This window comes from Polypterus senegalus, chromosome 12 (genome assembly GCF_016835505.1).
Source record: "Polypterus senegalus isolate Bchr_013 chromosome 12, ASM1683550v1, whole genome shotgun sequence".
Classification (NCBI taxonomy): Eukaryota; Metazoa; Chordata; class Cladistia; order Polypteriformes; family Polypteridae; genus Polypterus; species Polypterus senegalus.
Genome location: NC_053165.1, coordinates 104,670,326 through 104,688,867, shown reverse-complemented (window position 1 = coordinate 104,688,867; position 18,542 = coordinate 104,670,326). Strand labels below are relative to the sequence as shown.

The 18,542-nt window shown below is 38.8% G+C and overlaps 1 protein-coding gene across 1 annotated transcript; it reads right to left on the bottom strand.

Moving 5' to 3' along the window:
- Positions 1–4,323: 4,323 nt before the first annotated feature.
- ctsh (cathepsin H) lies at positions 4,324–15,940 on the bottom strand. Its single transcript, XM_039773102.1, has 12 exons — positions 15,773–15,940; positions 14,958–14,989; positions 9,602–9,707; positions 9,424–9,494; positions 7,250–7,354; positions 7,025–7,111; positions 6,887–6,942; positions 6,470–6,551; positions 5,964–6,032; positions 5,703–5,809; positions 5,349–5,474; positions 4,324–4,524 (listed from the first exon to the last, which is right to left on the bottom strand). Exons 1-12 carry the CDS (start codon positions 15,828–15,830, stop codon positions 4,449–4,451), a joined length of 975 nt encoding a protein of 324 aa, XP_039629036.1. The 5' UTR covers positions 15,831–15,940; the 3' UTR covers positions 4,324–4,448.
- Between the last annotated feature and the right edge of the window lie 2,602 nt (positions 15,941–18,542).

Genomic DNA, 18,542 nt, shown 5'->3' with positions numbered 1-18,542 from the left:
TAGAGTTGTTTGCTCACCATATGCATACTCGTTGTGCTAAACACCTCAGGTTAGAATTGGCCCACTGGTCCTGTGCCTGCACCATAGCCGACAATCTCAGCAGGGCTTCCATATTTTCCCAATTAGACTATACCTAAACATCGGAGCCCATATGTCTTGCAAATGTACCAGCTGCACCTGCTTTCCTGAAAAGTTCACCAATTTGCTCAGTATACCTTTTCTTATATTAATTATCCCACTTAATTAATTAATACCTAAAATGTATACTTTATGAGCATAAAATGAATCCCCTTATTTTGGCATTCCTAACTGGTTTGTTCAGTTTCCACCCCTTGGAATATAAATTTGCTGCAGTAATGAACAAACCTTTCCTTTTAAACTATAGCTATTGTGACTAGTCCTATTATTGCATGACTTGTGGACTTGTTACTCACTTAAACCCCAGTAAGTGTCTTTTTCTTGCTGTCTCTTCAGTTCTTCTTCATGTCTTTGTCTTTAGTCTTTACGTGTTGTCTTTTCTTCATTCTGCTATGTAGGCAGGTCTGCAAAATGGAAGGTGACAAAGCAGTTTCTGTCCATCTCATTTTCTTGGCTGTCGACCTGGTGCCAAAACTCAAACTTTGCTTCCAGGCATTCATTGGAACAGCTTGGCACTAGTGCCACGCCACTCCAATGTGCCAATGGTAACCCGATCTCCTGCATGGATTTTACTCTGCTAATTGCCTTCACTATTTATTACCTGCACCAAACCAAAGTCCATAAAAACCTTACAATAGAAGTAGCACTATTGCAAAAGGCCAGAAAATTGAAACAGAAATAACTGTTTTCCTTTCCTGTCTTCCTGCTACCCTTCTATTTTTTTCATTGCCTGTGTGTCCTTTTTATTGTATGGTAACTACTACCTGAAAGTGTGGGCTGAAGCCTCTCCAGAACCCAAGTTCTAAATCCAGCATTTCTGCTAAAACTGACCTGTGTTCTTTACTAAAGACCAGCTCACTTTTCTCCATTTTATTGCATGGAGAGTCATAGGCTGTCTTTTGAACAACTGGTCAGTCAGGTTTCAATTACTGAACCTAAGTGTGTGTGCTTTTTAATTACTGCTGGCCCTAGCACAGCTGTTAGGACCTCACACCCCTGTGCATTCCTGGCTTGCTAGCTGAGCTTCCTGCTGCACCATCCCCCATCCTTTGTTCTTTGGCTTGTCCTGTTTCATTCAAACCAACTCCTAAACTGGTGCACTTTCTTTCCAACTCAGCCATTCTTGCACTAGCACATTCAGACCTTTCACACACAAGCACTTGAATTCCTTTCATTTCCATTGTTCTTTGTTTTAATTCCACACTTTCTTTACTCAGTATCTTAAGCCAATATCCAGTTCATGCCCTCTAGTCAACAATTGCCATTCACACTCACCAGCTCCTCTGCCTTCTATCTGATCTCTTTGTCCTAAATCAAATTTCAGTGCAGCACTGGTTACCTTTCCTAACAGTGGTGAAATACCTATCAGTGTAGCATGCTCTTTAAATACTGGACAGACCTCAGAATTACTTGGAGATTGTGGTGCAGTGGAGAATAAAGGAAGAAAACACCCTTGCTGTTTTCCTTCCTTTCATCTCTCTCCTTTTCCTCACACTCACATTCCCACTCTTTATCTGAGCACACATCTGTCTCATGTAAGTCACCCACCCATGTTTTAGGGTTCCAGTCCGATCTGGTTACTGTTGCCCTAACTTTCACCATGGGGTTTACATTTCTTTTTCCACTTCTTTCACTGCTTTCTACTTTAGCAGCGGTGTTCTACATGCTAACACTTCACAATTATCACACCAACTGTTACATCTTTCAAAACTCTCACTCAACATTCCACAACTTTCACTTTCATTCACTTTGCTATTTTCTTCCTTATCATGATCTTCCTTATTACCAATAATACAAGCTAGTAAACCTCTTATAACAGCAGCTGTCTTCTTTAAACCTGATCTCTGTTTTCTTGCTTTTAATCCTTCCAGCCCCCTTCCATTTTGTGGCACACTCAGCTCAGCTTCTGCTTTCTCTACCTGAACTACAGGTTTCCTAGCTTTAGCCTGCTTCCTCTGCCACTCCACTGGAAGATGGCTGACTTTAAAATGAACTTAGGCATTTCTAAGTCTACAATTTACTCTAATACAATTTGCCAAATTCGTTATGGGTTGGCCTACTTTTGCCCCTGTAAGCAAACATACACATACATACACAAAGATTCTAAACGAATAAGTACCGTATGAATAATGAATGCATGTCCCATCACTCCCTAGCACTTTAACCACTTAAATGCCGTATGAATGACGCATGCATCTTTCACCACTCCCTAGCACTTTAATTAGGGACTCACTACCACCAGTACTAACAAACATGCGGGTGTCCTTGTGACACACATGAAGTCTCTACACTTTGTTGGTTATATTCCATTCAGCAACCAAACAATGTTTTACTTCCACCGCATTTGTACACTGGGTGCCCTAAAATTCACATACATAAACAAACACATACATCAAAACAGTATTTGCAAACAGGGTGCAAAACTTGGTTACCCCAAAATCCTACCCGACTACGCCAATTGTTTTATCTTGGTAGAGTAATATATATATTGCTCTACTGTCCCCTATTGTATTATTAATATGTAGCCTTAGAATACCTAATCTCACAGACTTACCACTGTATATAACTTATCCCCACCTTCCCTTCTATATCTATAACCTCAGGCAATTAGATGTAGTAAAAAGACAAGCAGGAGTTAAGTTACACATAAAATAATGTATTACTGATAATATTCATAAATAATAACAAAATGCAAAGTACATTTGAATATTGGCAACCATACAACCTGATAAAATGGTGATGTGTAATTCAGGTGGCACACAGACTTGCAGTTACTTAAAATGTCTCTAGTTAAGGCATCGTTGGTGCTCAGCTTTCAGCCACATGTCTGTTCAATATGGCTGCTGAGCTGTGCTCTTCATTGTGTTGTCTTCATCATCATATGTGGGTCAGTCAGAGAGAGAGAGAATGTGGTTGAGCAAGTACATTTATAGATGTTCTCTCCAATTCCTAGAACCAATAGGACATCATGGTACTTGAAGGCCTCTGAGACAAGCCAATTCCAAACAGCCATACCTCAGACCAATGGGGGAAATAGTACATTTAACACCTCAACCCCCCCAAGACCATATATTAAGCTAACCTGGCTTTGTGTGGGGGATCAAACTGGTTTAAGACACATCCCCCCAAATCCTGTCATAAAATTACAAAGAGACAGTCGTAAAAAGGGGGATGGGGGAAGGCAAACATGAATACCTCTCACCACTTGGTTTGCCTAAATTATAAATAAAGACATACAAAACATTTATCAAGTTATATGCAAAATCCTACATCACAACAGCCTTCAATCTGCCTCAAGAATGACTAAAGGTATGAAGAAGTAGGGGAAGTGACGGCAAAGGTGGAAGGGAATGAGAATGGCGCCCGTACACATGCGCCGCACGGCCACCCTGCTGCACGCTGCCGAGAACTGATTCTACAGTAAAATAAAAATAAAAAGAGTAATAAAAATCATCACCCTGAAAGCGGATAGTAGACGTCATGTAGTATATGTGTACCAAATTTCAAGTCAATAGATGAAACGGTTTGTGAGCTACAGGTGATTTAAAATCCTGGAAAGACAAATGAATAGCCACTGTAGCGTATTATATAAGAAGATATTTTATCTTGAATTGTGTTTTATATTTTATATTAAAATGTGTTTTATATTTTAAAGATGTTTATGTTAATATACAGTATGTTAGCTAACAACTTTAAATTGGGATAGAAAGAGTGAGTATGCTACCTGGTGTTGTTTCTGGATTGTTCCAAGTGCTGCTGGAATAAACTCCTGCCTTCCACATTAAAATGGGATTAAATGAGTTTTATAAATAAATGGGTGAATTACAATGTTGTTAAAGGGTTCAACAACAGAAAGCTGTTAACCACTAAATTATCAATTTTTGAGTTGTATTATCTTACACTTTATTCTTATCACTGGTTGTACTTTGACCAGTTCCTACTGTTGTGCCATTGCACAGCACATGCCAAGATCTGGAAATGAAGATGCAGCTTAGCCAAAAACAAAAGAGGTCTTATTTGTCACTATTAAAAATACAGCCACAAAATTATTACATGAAAAATATTGTTGTGATTTAGTATGAAAATAAATTGTTAGATTCATTTCATGTAACACATAAATGCTAATATGATCATTTGTGCTTTCAGATATCAGGTTAAATTAAATAAACACGTCATAATACGTAATTGCAGAAATAACTGTATATTTGAAATATAAGCAATATGCAGAGATGTTTCAAGTAGCAAACAATTGTAATCAACATCACAGCAGTGTTCATCCACTTTGTTAGTAGTCCACATTTTCTGATTCATCACAGGTGACCGATGGGATAAGAAGAGCATGCTGCCAGTCCACACATGTTCTTCCCTCGTTCAATGTAGAAATACCTGCAAATGTCAATGAGATATGGCTAATAACTTAACAATATATATATATGACAGAAGTCTCTTGACACTTCTGGAGCTTAAATTAATTTATTATTGAGTATTTACCTATATACTGTAAATGTAATTTGAACCCTTAATGGTGCATTTCTGGAATGTTTAATTATTAACATGCAGAGCAGCACATTTATTTGTCAGAGCCACATGGATTTTTTTGTCTTCAGGTTGCTAGTTGTATGTTTTTGTCCTAGTAAGTAAAGCACTAGACTTTAAACCACAAGGTTGCTGATTCAAAAGTGAAATGTGGAGCTATTTAATGTACATGTATGCCAGTTGTAAACAAATATATTCATATATATGTGCAGTCTTGGAATGAGCCCTGGGAGGGTATTAATTCACAATAGAAAACCATCAGGTCATGAGGTACTATAACCTGATCAATGCTGCATGAATGGTTTAGGCTGTGCTGTATGTTTTCCTCTGACCTAAGTTACTTATGTTCCTATGTACCATTAACCTTAATACTTTATAGATGGAAGTATAGATGGAAACTTGATGCATCGATAATTTATTATGTGTATCTAAATCAGTATATAAATTAATTTTGTATTTCGCACCTTACAAAGTGAGTACTTCCATAATCAAATTCATGTTAGTGAAAAAATGTTCAGAAGTAATATTTCATGACAGACTCTGCTATAAGGTTCTTTACAGTATAAATGAACTCAGAAAACACTTTGAATTACTACTTTGTGTAGTGTTTATCATAATTAGAGTCTCTTTTTAAAATAGTCATGCAATAGAGTAACAGAGGTAGTTTGGCATACCCATCTATTCCCCATTCTGGGCCCCAGGAATTCTTGACTATCCAGTAGGGAGTTCCATCTTTTGTACCATAGCCCACAGCTAGTACTGCGTGATTTACCTTGTCAGTTGTATTATGGCAGGTAGTGCTACAAGATAAAATCAAATCAACAATGTTATGAATTGATGAGTATACTCAGTTTGTTTGGTTGAGTATAGCATGATGCTAGAGAATGGCTACTGACACTGACTTTCTGATAGAAAGTCCTGTACATGTCAAAAGAAATTTGAACTTTCAAAAGTCTGTCTGGCCTTCGTGTCTTCAGTATCCTAACTCCACAAAAAAAAAAACTTGCCTCATGCATACTATCTCCTACCTTGTGTAAACTCCTTCACTATAATGCATGAAATCTGATGTTACTTCATAGGCCAAGCTAACTGGATTGATTCGTGCCACAGCATCCACCATGCCCATCTCATCATACTGCAGACAGAAAAATACTTTTAAAGCACATCGTGGCACATGATACCATTTGTTTTCCAAATATGTAATGCCATGACCAAGGTGCAGAGCAGTTAACATGACAGAAACAGCAAAATACATCATGGAACTGATTACTATGGCTTAAAATACTCACTTTTGTTATATTAATAACTTCTTTCACAAAGGCAGAAGCCATGTCTGGTTTGAACTTACATTTACCATCCTGTGGAAATCAAACAGACAAATGAGCTTAGCCTAACTTGCCAAATGTGTCATGCCATTTAGCCTAAACATTTTTTTTTAGATTATTTTATATATACAGTATAAAATAAAACACTCTGTTTCACCAGATCCCCCTCTGAATGCATGGCTATTTGAGTTGTGCATGCTCTGTAACTAGAGTCATTGCTGCTTACACATTTGCTTCAGCTTTAGTTTTTAATAAACTAAAGGAGGACTGACTAAGCAAGTCAGCACAGACAGAAGTAGTGTACTGACACATTAGAAAACAAATTGCGACTGCTAGGCAGATATAGAGTCTAAGAGAATTTGGTTATATTTTGCATGATTGATGACATCACGGTCATAACGTTTTTCCTTTAATCAGATTGTAGTGACATCCTTTTGCAAGTTATGTTATAGCCACCAGAAAGGACCTACCTGTGCAGTATAGGGGTATCCATCCTCAGTCATAAGACCCTTATTGTACAAGATATACTCAAAGGCTTGGCTTGGTAATCCACTGCAAACAAGATTACAAATTATTAACTCAAAAGATCTGATAAATGCAGTATGATAACAGTTAAAGCCAATTTAATATGACAGAGTAAATCACAATGACCCTTAAGGTTAGACTTAACTATATAGCACCCATTTGCAGCTAAGGACAAAAATTAATAATTGTCAACCTCAGACAAAATGGTTTCACCCCATGTGTAACATCTGACAGGTTTTGGTTAATTAACATAGGTTCTTGTATTGAAGACCACATACACACTGGACTGCACATTTTAGTACAAGTAACTGCATTAGACCCCTTTCTGAATCTGTCTACGAGATGCAATCGTTTTTACTCACCCATTGCAGCCATGGTTATTGAAATTTTGAGCACAATCAACCAGCTGCTGTTCAGACTGAGAATAACAAAAACAGAGCCACATTATACACCACAAAGTCTAACAGTATAGCAAACCTAAAATCAAAAAGAAGCTTTACCAGAAAGAGCAGCTTCCCTGTTGCTATGGCAATTGCAGACTCCAGGCATCCAGTTGTTGAGAATGTCCAACAACTTCCACATGGTCCCTGAAAACAGAGAAATAAACACATTAAGGCTCAAAGTTGACTGAAGTTCAGCAATTTGAAAGACATTTTCATTTTACCATACCAAAAGGCTGAATAATGCCTTGTTGTCTTTTATACGTCTCTGTTTTTGATTCTTACCTGGTTCTTGACAGGGGTCACATAGTTTCCATTTTTTCTCCAGTCCACAAAATCTGGATAAGGACCATTTTTACTTATGTGACCACCCTTGGTCGCGGAGCAGTTCTACATAAGACAATTGGAAAAATAACTTGGAGGGCAACGTTACTTAGATTTACAGTATTTAGAATTTAGTGATGTTAGCTCCATCAGCACTTTTATATTTTATAAACATCATACCAGTGAGCCCAAATTGGAGTATGCAGGCTTGAGAGTTTTATAATGAGCTATCAAATTTATATAAAACTGCTCAAAAAAATTAAAGGAACACTTTAAAAACACATCAGATCTCAATGGGAAAAATAAATCCTCCTGGATATCTATACTGATATAGACTGGGTAATGTGTTAGGAATGAAAGGATGCCACATCGTTTCATGGAAATGAAATTGATCAACCTACAGAGCCCTGAATTCAAAGACGCCCCAAAAATCAGAGTGAAAAAATTATGTGGCAGGCTAGTCCATTTTGCCAAAATTTAATTGCAGCAACTCAAAATTGTATGCAGCACTTTGTATGGCCCCTGTGTTCTTGTATACATGCCTGACAACATCGGTGCATGCTTCTAATGAGATGACAGATGGTGTTGTGGGGGATCTCCTCCCAGATGTGGACCAGGGCATCACTGAGCTCCTGGACAGTCTGAGGTGCAACCTGGTGGCATTGGATGGACCAAAACATAATGTCCCAGAGGTGTTCTATTGGATTTAGGTCAGGAAAGTGTGGTGGCCAGTCAATGGTATCAATTCCTTCATCCTCCAGGAACTGCCTGCATACTCTCACCACATGAGGCCAGGAATTGTCGTGCACCAGGAGCCACTGTACCAGCATAGGGTCTGACAATGGGCCCAAGGATTTCATCCTGATACCTAATGGCAGCCAAGGTGCCTTTGTCAAGCCTGTAGCGGTCTGTGTGACCCTCCATGGATATGCCTCCCCAGACAATCATTAACCCACCACCAAACTGCTCATGCTGAATGATGTTACAGGCAGCATAATGTTCTCCATGGCTTCTCCAGACCCTTTCACTTCTGTCACGTGCTCAGGGTGAACCTGCTCTCATCTGTAAAAAGCACAGGGCACCAGTGGTGCATCTGCCAATTCTGGTATTCTATGGCGAATGCTAATCGAGCTGCATGCTGCTGGGCAGTGAGCTCAGGGCCCATTAGAGGACATGGGGCCCTTGGGTCACCATCATGAAGTCTTTCTGGTTGTTTGGTCAGAGACATTCACACCAGTGGCCTGCTGGAGGTCAGTTTGTAGGGCTCTGGCAGTGCTCATCCTGTTCCTCCTTGCCCAAAGGAGCAGATACTGGTCCTGCTGATGGGTTATGGACCTTCTATGGCCCTCTCCAGCTCTCCTAGAGTAACTGCTTGTCTCCTAGAATTTCCTCCATGCCCTTGAGACTGTGCAGGGAGACACAGCAAACCTTCTGGCAATGACACGTATTGATGTGCCATCCTGGAGAAGTTGGACTACCTGTGCAACCTCTGTAGGGTCCAGGTATCGCCTCATGCTACCAGTAGTGACACTGACTGTAGCCAAATGCAAAACTAGTGAAGAAACAGTCAGAAAAGATGAGGAGGGAAAAATGTCCGTGGCCTCCACCTGTTAAACCATTCCTGTTTTGAGGGTCATCTCATTGTTGCCCCTCTAGTGCATCTGTTGTTAATTTCATTAACACCACAGCAGCTGAAACTGATTAACAACCCCCTCTGCTACTTAACTGACCAGATTAATATCCCATAAGTTTCATTGACTTTATGCTATACTCTGATTAAAAAGTGTTCCTTTAATTCTTTTGAGCAGTATATATATATATGTATTTATTATATACAATGCTGCAAAAAATGTAAAAAGAGTTGGTAAATTAAGTTGTGCATTCATCATACATTTACTGAACCTGCTTAATCTTATTTTATAGTCGCAACAAGCTGTAGCCTACCCATGCAGGACTGGGTACAAAGCAGAAATCAGCACTGGAGAGGAAATCATTTAGATTAGCTTGGCGAGCAAAAACAATCAGGAATGGACATTAGAAAATGCTTGAGGTCTCTTTAGCTTCCAGCTACAAGAGGCAGAGGGAACCATTGACATCTATAACTACTAAGAAACTGTAATAAGAACCAGTTATACCTGTGGCTCTTTCCAGAGGTAGAGTTTTTTAAATTCAGCAAATGTCAGGTCAGAAAACTGATTGAGGTCCACTGCAACAAAAAATATACATTGTAAAATCAGGCTGTCATATGAAGAAGTAATTTTTCAGTTAAAAAATGGTTTTGTGCAGTTCTTAGTTATTAGAATAATAAAATACTTCTGAATGAATGATTTCCTGCATTGTGTTGGTCAATTCTTTCTTTATTATCAATAAATGTCTTCAGTCTGTGATGATATTCCACTGAATCATACTGTTTGTTGTACTGAAAAGTTGAAAAAGAAAAACAAAAACTTAGAAAAACACACAAAAAACAAACACGTCAGTCTTTTACAAGCTTCAAAAATTCTGTAAATTTTATACAACATACTTTATAAAGGTGTCTGCAATCAGCACTATATATCATTTGTAAGTCATTGGAAGAACATACGATTGTGCTTGTTTATACTAAGTAATTACATACCCTTTTAAAAGGAAACGCACTGCAATAATGATAATCATGCACTTCTACTTGTCCAAGAATTAACTAATTCAGGGTCACAGAGGCTGGTGACTATCTCAGCAACACCATCCTAAACAAGAAGCAGCGCAGGATAATGCGTCAGTCCATCACAGGGGTCACTCACATGCATTCACCCACTTACGATCAATTTAGAATCACCAATCACCCTTACCAACATCTTTGGACATGTGGGAGGAAATCCCATCTACATACAGGGATAACGGAAAAACTCCACACAGGCAAATAGAAGCCAAGGAATTTGAATTGCTGCATTACTATGACAACTTTAGGTTATTCAAATAAGTCAAAGATGTAATAAGCTAAAAGTTAAAGTAAATGATAAATAACAAAAAAGTTAATGTTTTAATGCCTTTGCATTCTCATATGTTTGGAGATGTGTGCATTCCCAGTGTCACTTCACTGTATACAAAGTAGAGTAGAATTATGAGTTGTAAAATATCCTCAAATCAGGAGTCTTAATTGATTAATTTCATGTGAATAGAAGTTAATGAATGGATTTATCCCAGAACAAAGTTTCAGTGGAAGAAGCCAGAAAGTGCAGTGGCAGGAGAGACCTATGCAATACCCTAAATACCTGGCTGAAGCCTGTTTGACAGCAACAATATGCTGCTGACTTGAAAGACCTGAGAGATCTTGTGATCAGACTGAAAAAGCTGATCAGCCACATAACCAGATGAATGGATCACAAAGAGCAGAATGCAGTATGTAGAAATAACAGGATGGAAATAAAACAAATGTGGTTTGGAATTAGATTGAGGTATAAATTTTGCACAACTGGAACATATGCCATATGATGTGACGATGCGGGTTCGGCTCCATGCGCCCATCACTGTTTGGAAGCACTTGAACCCAACACCGTCGGTAATGTCACCGATGAGCTAGACAGTTGAGGCAATAAACAATTGAGCAAGGGGATGGTATAAATGTGCAAAGTGCTTTTATTACAAAGACAATCAAAAACAAAGTGTTCAATAAATAGTGCTGTGCAATTCCAAGTTCAAATAAATAATCCAATAAAACATGTGGAGGTTAAAAACAATAGAAAAAAACAATCCTTTTAAAAATGAGGCTAAAACGTTCATTCAGGAAGCAGTCTTTAAAAACAACAACAAGCCCAGTGCTATGCTGGCATCTCACCTGCTTCTCCCATACTGGCCCATGCAACAGGCGAGACGCTCCCTGCAGCTGCCCTTTTCTCACTGCGTTTCATGAGACTGGAGACCTCCCGATCCCTGACTTCGGTCTGGCACTCATCCCATCCTCGAGACTTGGACTCCTTGGTCTCCAGGATGCCCACACCAAGGATTGCCACTCCAAGCCTCCCGAATTCCGCTGCCTTTCTGGCCTTCCGCGGCCAGTCGCCTTCCCCTGGTCACTCCCGCTACCTGATCGCTCAGCGGGAGCGACATCCAACATCAACACCTGGGTGTAGGCCTAACACCCAGACTTCTCGCAGCTGCCCATGAGCGCTCGATCGCTCGTCCACGCACACGCACCGCGTGTCTCTCTCTCTTGCACCGACTTGCTTCCTCACTCCCTATAACCTCCATCCTTTCTTCCTTTTCTCTCTCGTTCTTTTCCTGATCTCTTTCCTAACCGACTCGCGCTTCTTTTAAACAGCGAGGGGCCATAGCAGCTGCAGCACATTAGCCACGGGAACAATCACGGATGTGGGCAGTCCCTCACCTGTGCACTAGGTGAGAAACGCCCACACCGCAGATCACCCCGTGGCTTGCTATGGCCACTACGCCCCCTCATGAAGCCACCTCGAGTGCGGTGATTATTTACTTAAAAAGAAATGGCCTTTGCTCAGCGAGCTGTGGACCCATAACACCACATATGACACAAACAATAACCTTATTACACTGGAAATCATTAATAAATTAATGTAGGATAAACTAACAGACTCAGAAAGCTGGTTGCTTCAGGACAGGAAAATCCTGCAAAATTCATAGTGGAATTATTCACTAAAATTCTTGAAGATATCATTAGAGAAGAACTATAGTGGAAGGAGCACATCACACTCCTCAAGAGGTTTTACTGTCAAGCTGGTTGAATTGAAGGTTAAAGAAAATGTGCTTTGCTAGGGTGTAAAATGGCAATCTTTTTCAATGGAAATCAGATCAGTATTTTTCCTGATTAGTGTCCTGAAGCCATGGAAAGAAAAGCAGTGCATATTGGCATCAAGCAGCTGCTAGTGTCTTTGAGAAATCTATTATGGATTAATTTACCAGGTACTTTAATGCGTTGCATCTTTGTTTTTGTTGTGCCTATGTCAGAAGATGGGACTTTGTGATGTTGGATCGTATCCCTGCTTGGGGAGGCAACAATGGATGGGGTGGCAGGGAAGTAGGGAGGAACTATTTTTTATGACTTTCTTTGATAACTACACAGCTTTTTCAAGATATTACTTATAGGCTGCAGGGTCCAGCTCCTGAAAATTTTAAACAGTTGATAGCAAGCTTGATAAAATATACAAAGTAGTAAAACTCCTACAAAAACTAAAACTTCCAACAAACACTATACTGTATATATGGTATGATGCCACATTAACTCATAAAAAGTTTTTTATGGGATATTTGCAGCTTCCTTTTTTGAAACTAAATCAATGAACACATTTTAAGATGGAATGTCAAATGCCTCAATCACTTGTTGAAAAGGAAGAGTACTTATATCTTAATTGTCTGAACTTAGGCATAGCTTTTTTGCAAATGACAAACCTAAATATTAAAGATAACAGAAAGATACTCAGCTGTACTTATGGCAAAACACTTAAAAGTGGGAATAGCAATTCATAAAATGAGCATTGCAATTCAGAATTCAATTCCCATTCATGCCCTCAGCAGTATTTTTTATCTCACATGGACGCTATAGTGTACCAGTTGTAGGACTCAATGAAACCAAATTAATCCTGACTAAAATGTACACACCCAACTGGGATTATACGTAATTTAGAGTTAATGTTCCCTTTATTTCCAACATGCAGGGCCTCAAACTTATAATGACAAGAGATTTTAACTATGTATTAAGAAATGATTTAGATATCTCATCCTTAGTTACATCTTACAGTACGAGTGTCAAAGATTATCAGCTCTCAGACCCATAGAGGTTTCCTACTCATACTCTTGAAAACGTTCTCTTTTCTCACCTGTTCATTATATTTCATCTGTCAAATCACAGAATTATGAATCCATTGTTATTTCTGATCATTTACCACTCATTTTGCAACTTGGAATACCAAATATTGCAAATGAAACTAGTAAATAAATTTATCTCCACATAAACTGATATTTCTGTGGAAACTAATTTATCTCTGAAGATATCCATTTGAATTTCTGACAAACATATAAATCATATTTGAAAATGCAGATTATTTCTTATATCTCACATTGAAATAAACTGTAAGCTACAAGGACAACATAGCCACTCAGTGATGTGTTTAAAAATGGTAACAAGTATGCAAGTGCCACCACAGAGCTCTACAAAAAACATAGGCATTACAAACATCCTTAAATCAATTTTACTTCAAATATAATCTTTTATTAACACATTTCTTTAACTGTAAGCAAGTCAGAGATTTTTCTAAAAGAAACTTGTTAAACTTCTTAAATCTTTCTTCAGTTTGTGCCGCTTAAACTAAATTATCTCCATAGACAATCCAAAATATCTCCAAATGTAACACTGTCTTCAGATGAGGGCACCCAGAGATGATCCGAGAGCACTGGTTCAGGATCTTTTAATTAGAACTTCAAATAATAGTGAAAAAAAAAACCCCACTCTTAATCAGTTTGTGCAAAAGATGGTCTAATTTAGCTCAAAGTTGTGCATCATGCACCTTTATCTCAACTTACATTATCCAATCTATACCTTGCTCAGGACTCAAATTGTAAACAATACTGTCAGCCACAAGCCTCTGGGTAAGGAACTTATTGAAATAAAATGTTTGCTTCCCTTTCAGACAGATTTGTACACACCCTAACTCTCTAGCAGCACTATCTGGAGTAAAACACAGTGGGATTTCTCTTCTCAAGGAACAATCTGTTGTTGCAAACCATGTTAAAAACCACATTGCTAAAATGTCTACTAAATATGCTCCATTGTAAGAGTTTTACCCCATCTACCATAACATATTGGAAAAAGGTGTTCATTCTTATTTAATATTGGAAAAAAAAAAATAAAACTTGCATTACAAGAAAATGTTCAAAACTTCTGTAGAATGTAACATTTACTAATGCTGTTATTTATAAAACATGGTGAACCTCTGCAACCTTGGGAATGCTTCAGTATGGGCGACTGGTTCTTCTTCTCCCTCTTTCGGCTGCTCCTGTTAGGGGTTGCCATAGCGGATCATTTTGTTCCATATGTTCCTGTCCTCTGCCTCTTGCTCTGTTACACCCATCACCTGCATGTCCTCTCTCACCCCATCCATAAACCTTCTCTTAGGCCTTCCTCTTTTCCTCTTGCCTGGCAGCTCTATCCTTAGCATTCTTTTTCCAATATACCCAGCATATCTCCTCTGCACAGGTCCAAACCAACGCAATCTGGCCTCTCTGACTTTGTCTGTATACCCCAACCTGAGCTGAGTTTGGGCGACTGGTTACTTCCCATTAAATCCCCTGATCCCCTGGATAATAGATATTTGATATATGCTGAATGCACTGTATGGCTGATTTCACTCATTGTGATTCAATTCACTAGACACAATAAAAATCTATATATACATATAAAAAAAACAGTAATTGTGAGCATCTACAGCGTTTTTTTAGGCATGTCACAAACAACTAATTTGTCACATTACTCATGTGCTAAACCATGCATTCAATAGGCAAATGCCGAGTGTGAAAGTCCCTTTCAGTGTTCATTTTAAAGTAAACGTAATACATGTCACCTTCTTTGTTGTCATAATCTCAAAACAGTACCAGCTCTAGGCAGTAATTCTGTTGTTATGGTTCAAGGGTTATTTTTAGACAAGGAAGCGAAAAGTTGCTTTACCTGCGACATCCATATTTTGAATTCATGTTCGTCTAAAAAAAAGAAAAGAAAAAAAGTTTCAGATCTCCATTATGTATTTTGCCCTTGGGGATCCACCTCGTGCCTGTTGCACCCTCCACATACACTTGGACCGATAGTCATTGTGCAACTAGTGATTCACTAATAATAATTTTATCGCGTGCCTATAAAGGAGAGTCTATAGTCCAGGATTCTTGGTTGTTTTGCAATATATAGATATGCTTTACCAACCAACTGGAAAAAAATCTTTTCAAGAAAAGGGAACTGAAAACTTGAAACGGAGTCCAAACAAATACAGTAGTGAAGTTTAAGCGACAGTCTATTTTATTTCAAGATAAAATCGTAACAATAAATAGACATTCGGGGCACAATTTATGGCATTCCAACATTTCAAAGGTAAAACAGCTGTAAGCATAAAACAGAACGTTTGTCACAATGGATCGTGCAGGCAGCAGGAGTAGCCTATAATGGAGAAACTGTGGCCAAACAGAGCAAATGCCGCTTCTCAGAAAAGCTAGCACTACCAAGACTAATAAGTAACCTTTCAATACCTTGTTATCTTGTTGCTCATGGATGAATTACCTTACAGAAGTGAAATAACACTAGCTTCTTTTTTTTTTTTTCTTCGATCCCTATAAGCGTCTATGTATAATTTCTTCAATTGTCCCTCCTGCATCTGCTGGAACCCTAGCAATTCTATCCTTATAAGTTGCTTTACTCATCTTGTATTTCCTCCTGTGGACAACCGACGCATCCGAGGAGCAGAGTCCCATATATTTGACCAGATTGGTACCTACCTACATGAGGAGAGGCTGACGATAGACTGAGTGACAGAAGCACAACGAGCGTCTTCATCACGGGAGTCTGACGAGTCAAGCAGTGGCAGTTACAAGCAAACAGGCTCTCTCAGTCACATGAGTAGGCGCTCCAGGCTTGCCACATAGCAAGACTTCCCGATTCCACTTTGCTTTCGCTTTCACCAGTGAAGTGAGTAAAGATGCCTAAAACATGTTTTTTAAAAAAACAGAAAAATTCTACCAAGTTATAGAAAATAATTTGTCTATAGCGAATGCTTTACAACCGAGTAAATCAAACCCCCTTTTTTATCATAATCTTGCTGTATTCTTTCTTCAGAAGCACGTGATTTCTCCTTGTGCTTGGTAAATAGCGCTCTTGTGTGGTTCTTAACAGACAATGTGCAATGGCTACATTTTTCATTCCCGGACCAATACATAATGGGTCCACTGCCAAGGCAAGGAAAAACCAAAAATGTTAAGGAATGTGCAGTAATTTAATCAAATGCTTAATTACAGTATGTGTTGATGACGTTAAAAGGTCATGATTGTTGTTCTGTGCCTTATTATAAATTAAAATTAAAAATGCTTCCAACTTTTTCACTCTAGACAAGCGCCAAAACAATGGACTGTTTTAACAAGCAATAGTGAGTAAATAAAGAACAATAATGTCTTCTGTAAGTGGTGTTTTGGTCTGCTTTTATAGGATATCTATCCACTGAAAGTATGTATTCAGAAATGTGCAGATTTCTGGCACTTTTTACATTTTCTGTAATAATCAGCATATTAAATTATTTATATTGTATGCTCACAAGCTTGCTATACATCATAGATTTTGACTGTTGTCTTAAGGAAGAATTATTTAAATGATTCTACTGAGGACATTTTTATTCATAGTACATTTACAGTGGTGTGAAAAACTATTTGCCCCTTCCTGATTTCTTATTCTTTTGCCTGTTTGTCACACAAAATGTTTCTGATCATCAAACACATTTAACCATTAGTCAAATATAACACAAGTAAACACAAAATGCAGTTTTTAAATGATGGTTTTTATTATTTAGGGAGAAAAAAAAAATCCAAACCTACATGGCCTTGTGTGAAAAAGTAATTGCCCCCTTGTTAAAAAAATAACCTAACTGTGGTGTATCACACCTGAGTTCAATTTCCGTAGCCACCCCCAGGCCTGATTACTGCCACACCTGTTTCAATCAAGAAATCACTTAAATAGGAGCTGCCTGACACAGAGAAGTAGACCAAAAGCACCTCAAAAGCTAGACATCATGCCAAGATCCAAAGAAATTCAGGAACAAATGAGAACAGAAGTAATTGAGATCTATCAGTCTGGTAAAGGTTATAAAGCCATTTCTAAAGCTTTGGGACTCCAGCGAACCACAGTGACAGCCATTATCCACAAATGGCAAAAACATGGAACAGTGGTGAACCTTCCCAGGAGTGGCCGGCCGACCAAAATTACCCCCAAGAGCGCAGAGACGACTCATCCGAGAGGTCACAAAAGACCCCAGGACAACGTCCAAAGAACTGCAGGCTTCACTTGCCTCAATTAAGATCAGTGTTCACGACTCCACCATAAGAAAGAGACTGGGCAAAAACGGCCTGCATGGCAGATTTCCAAGACGCAAACCACTGTTAAGCAAAAGAACCCTGTTAAGCAAAAGAACATTAGGGCTCGTCTCAGTTTTGCTAAGAAACATCTCAATGATTGCCAAGACTTTTGGGAAAATACCTTGTGGACTGATGAGACAGAAGTTGAACTTTTTGGAAGGCAAATGTCCCGTTACATCTGGCGTAAAAGGAACAGCATTTCAGAAAAAGAACATCATACCAGCAGTAAAATATGGTGGTGGTAATGTGATGGTCTGGGGTTGTTTTGCTGCTTCAGGACCTGGAAGGCTTGCTGTGATAGATGGAACCATGAATTCTACTGTCTACCAAAAAATCCTGAAGGAGAATGTCCGGCCATCTGTTCGTCAACTCAAGCTGAAGCGATCTTGGGTGCTGCAACAGGACAATGACCCAAAACACACCAGCAAATCCACCTTTGAATGGCTGAAGAAAAACAAAATGAAGACTTTGGAGTGGCCTAGTCAAAGTCCTGACCTGAATCCAATTGAGATGCTATGGCATGACCTTAAAAAGGCGGTTCATGCTAGAAAACCCTCAAATAAAGCTGAATTACAACAATTCTGCAAAGATGAGTGGGCCAAAATTCCTCCAGAGCGCTGTAAAAGACTCATTGCAAGTTATCGCAAACGCTCGATTGCGGTTATTGCTGCTAAGGGTGGCCCAACCAGTTATTAGGTTCAGGGGGCAATTACTTTTTCACACAGGGCCATGTAGGTTTGGATTTTTTTTCTCCCTAAATAATAAAAACCATCATTTAAAAACTGTATTTTGTGTTTACTTGTGTTATATTTGACTAATGGTTAAATGTGTTTGATGATCAGAAACATTTTGTGTGACAAACATGCAAAAGAATAAGAAATCAGGAAGGGGGCAAATAGTTTTTCACACCACTGTACTTAGTCACTTGTACTATTGACTGCATAAGAGTTTAGTTGCATTGAAAATTCATAGACATTTCAATGATCAAGACTGCAAAAAAAGCCTGGCATAATAAGTACTCATCATATTAGTTTGTGAGGAAACTTTTGTACATGCCTCAAATGGAATGAGCTTGCTAGAAAGAAGCGACTGACTTGCTCTCAGGAGCTTGATCCGTGACTTAAGTAGGGAGAACCTTCCTTTGGCT

Coding starts and splice junctions, on each gene's coding strand:
- ctsh (XM_039773102.1), bottom strand. CDS start 15,830: ATGAAGACGCTCGTTGTGCTTCTGTCACTCAGTCTATCGTCAGCCTCT. Junction 9,708..14,957: donor TCAAAATATGGATGTCGCAG/GTAAAGCAACTT, acceptor TCAACTTTTCAG/TACAACAAACAGTATGATTC. Junction 7,355..9,423: donor ACCTCTGGAAAGAGCCACAG/GTATAACTGGTT, acceptor TGTCTTATGTAG/AACTGCTCCGCGACCAAGGG.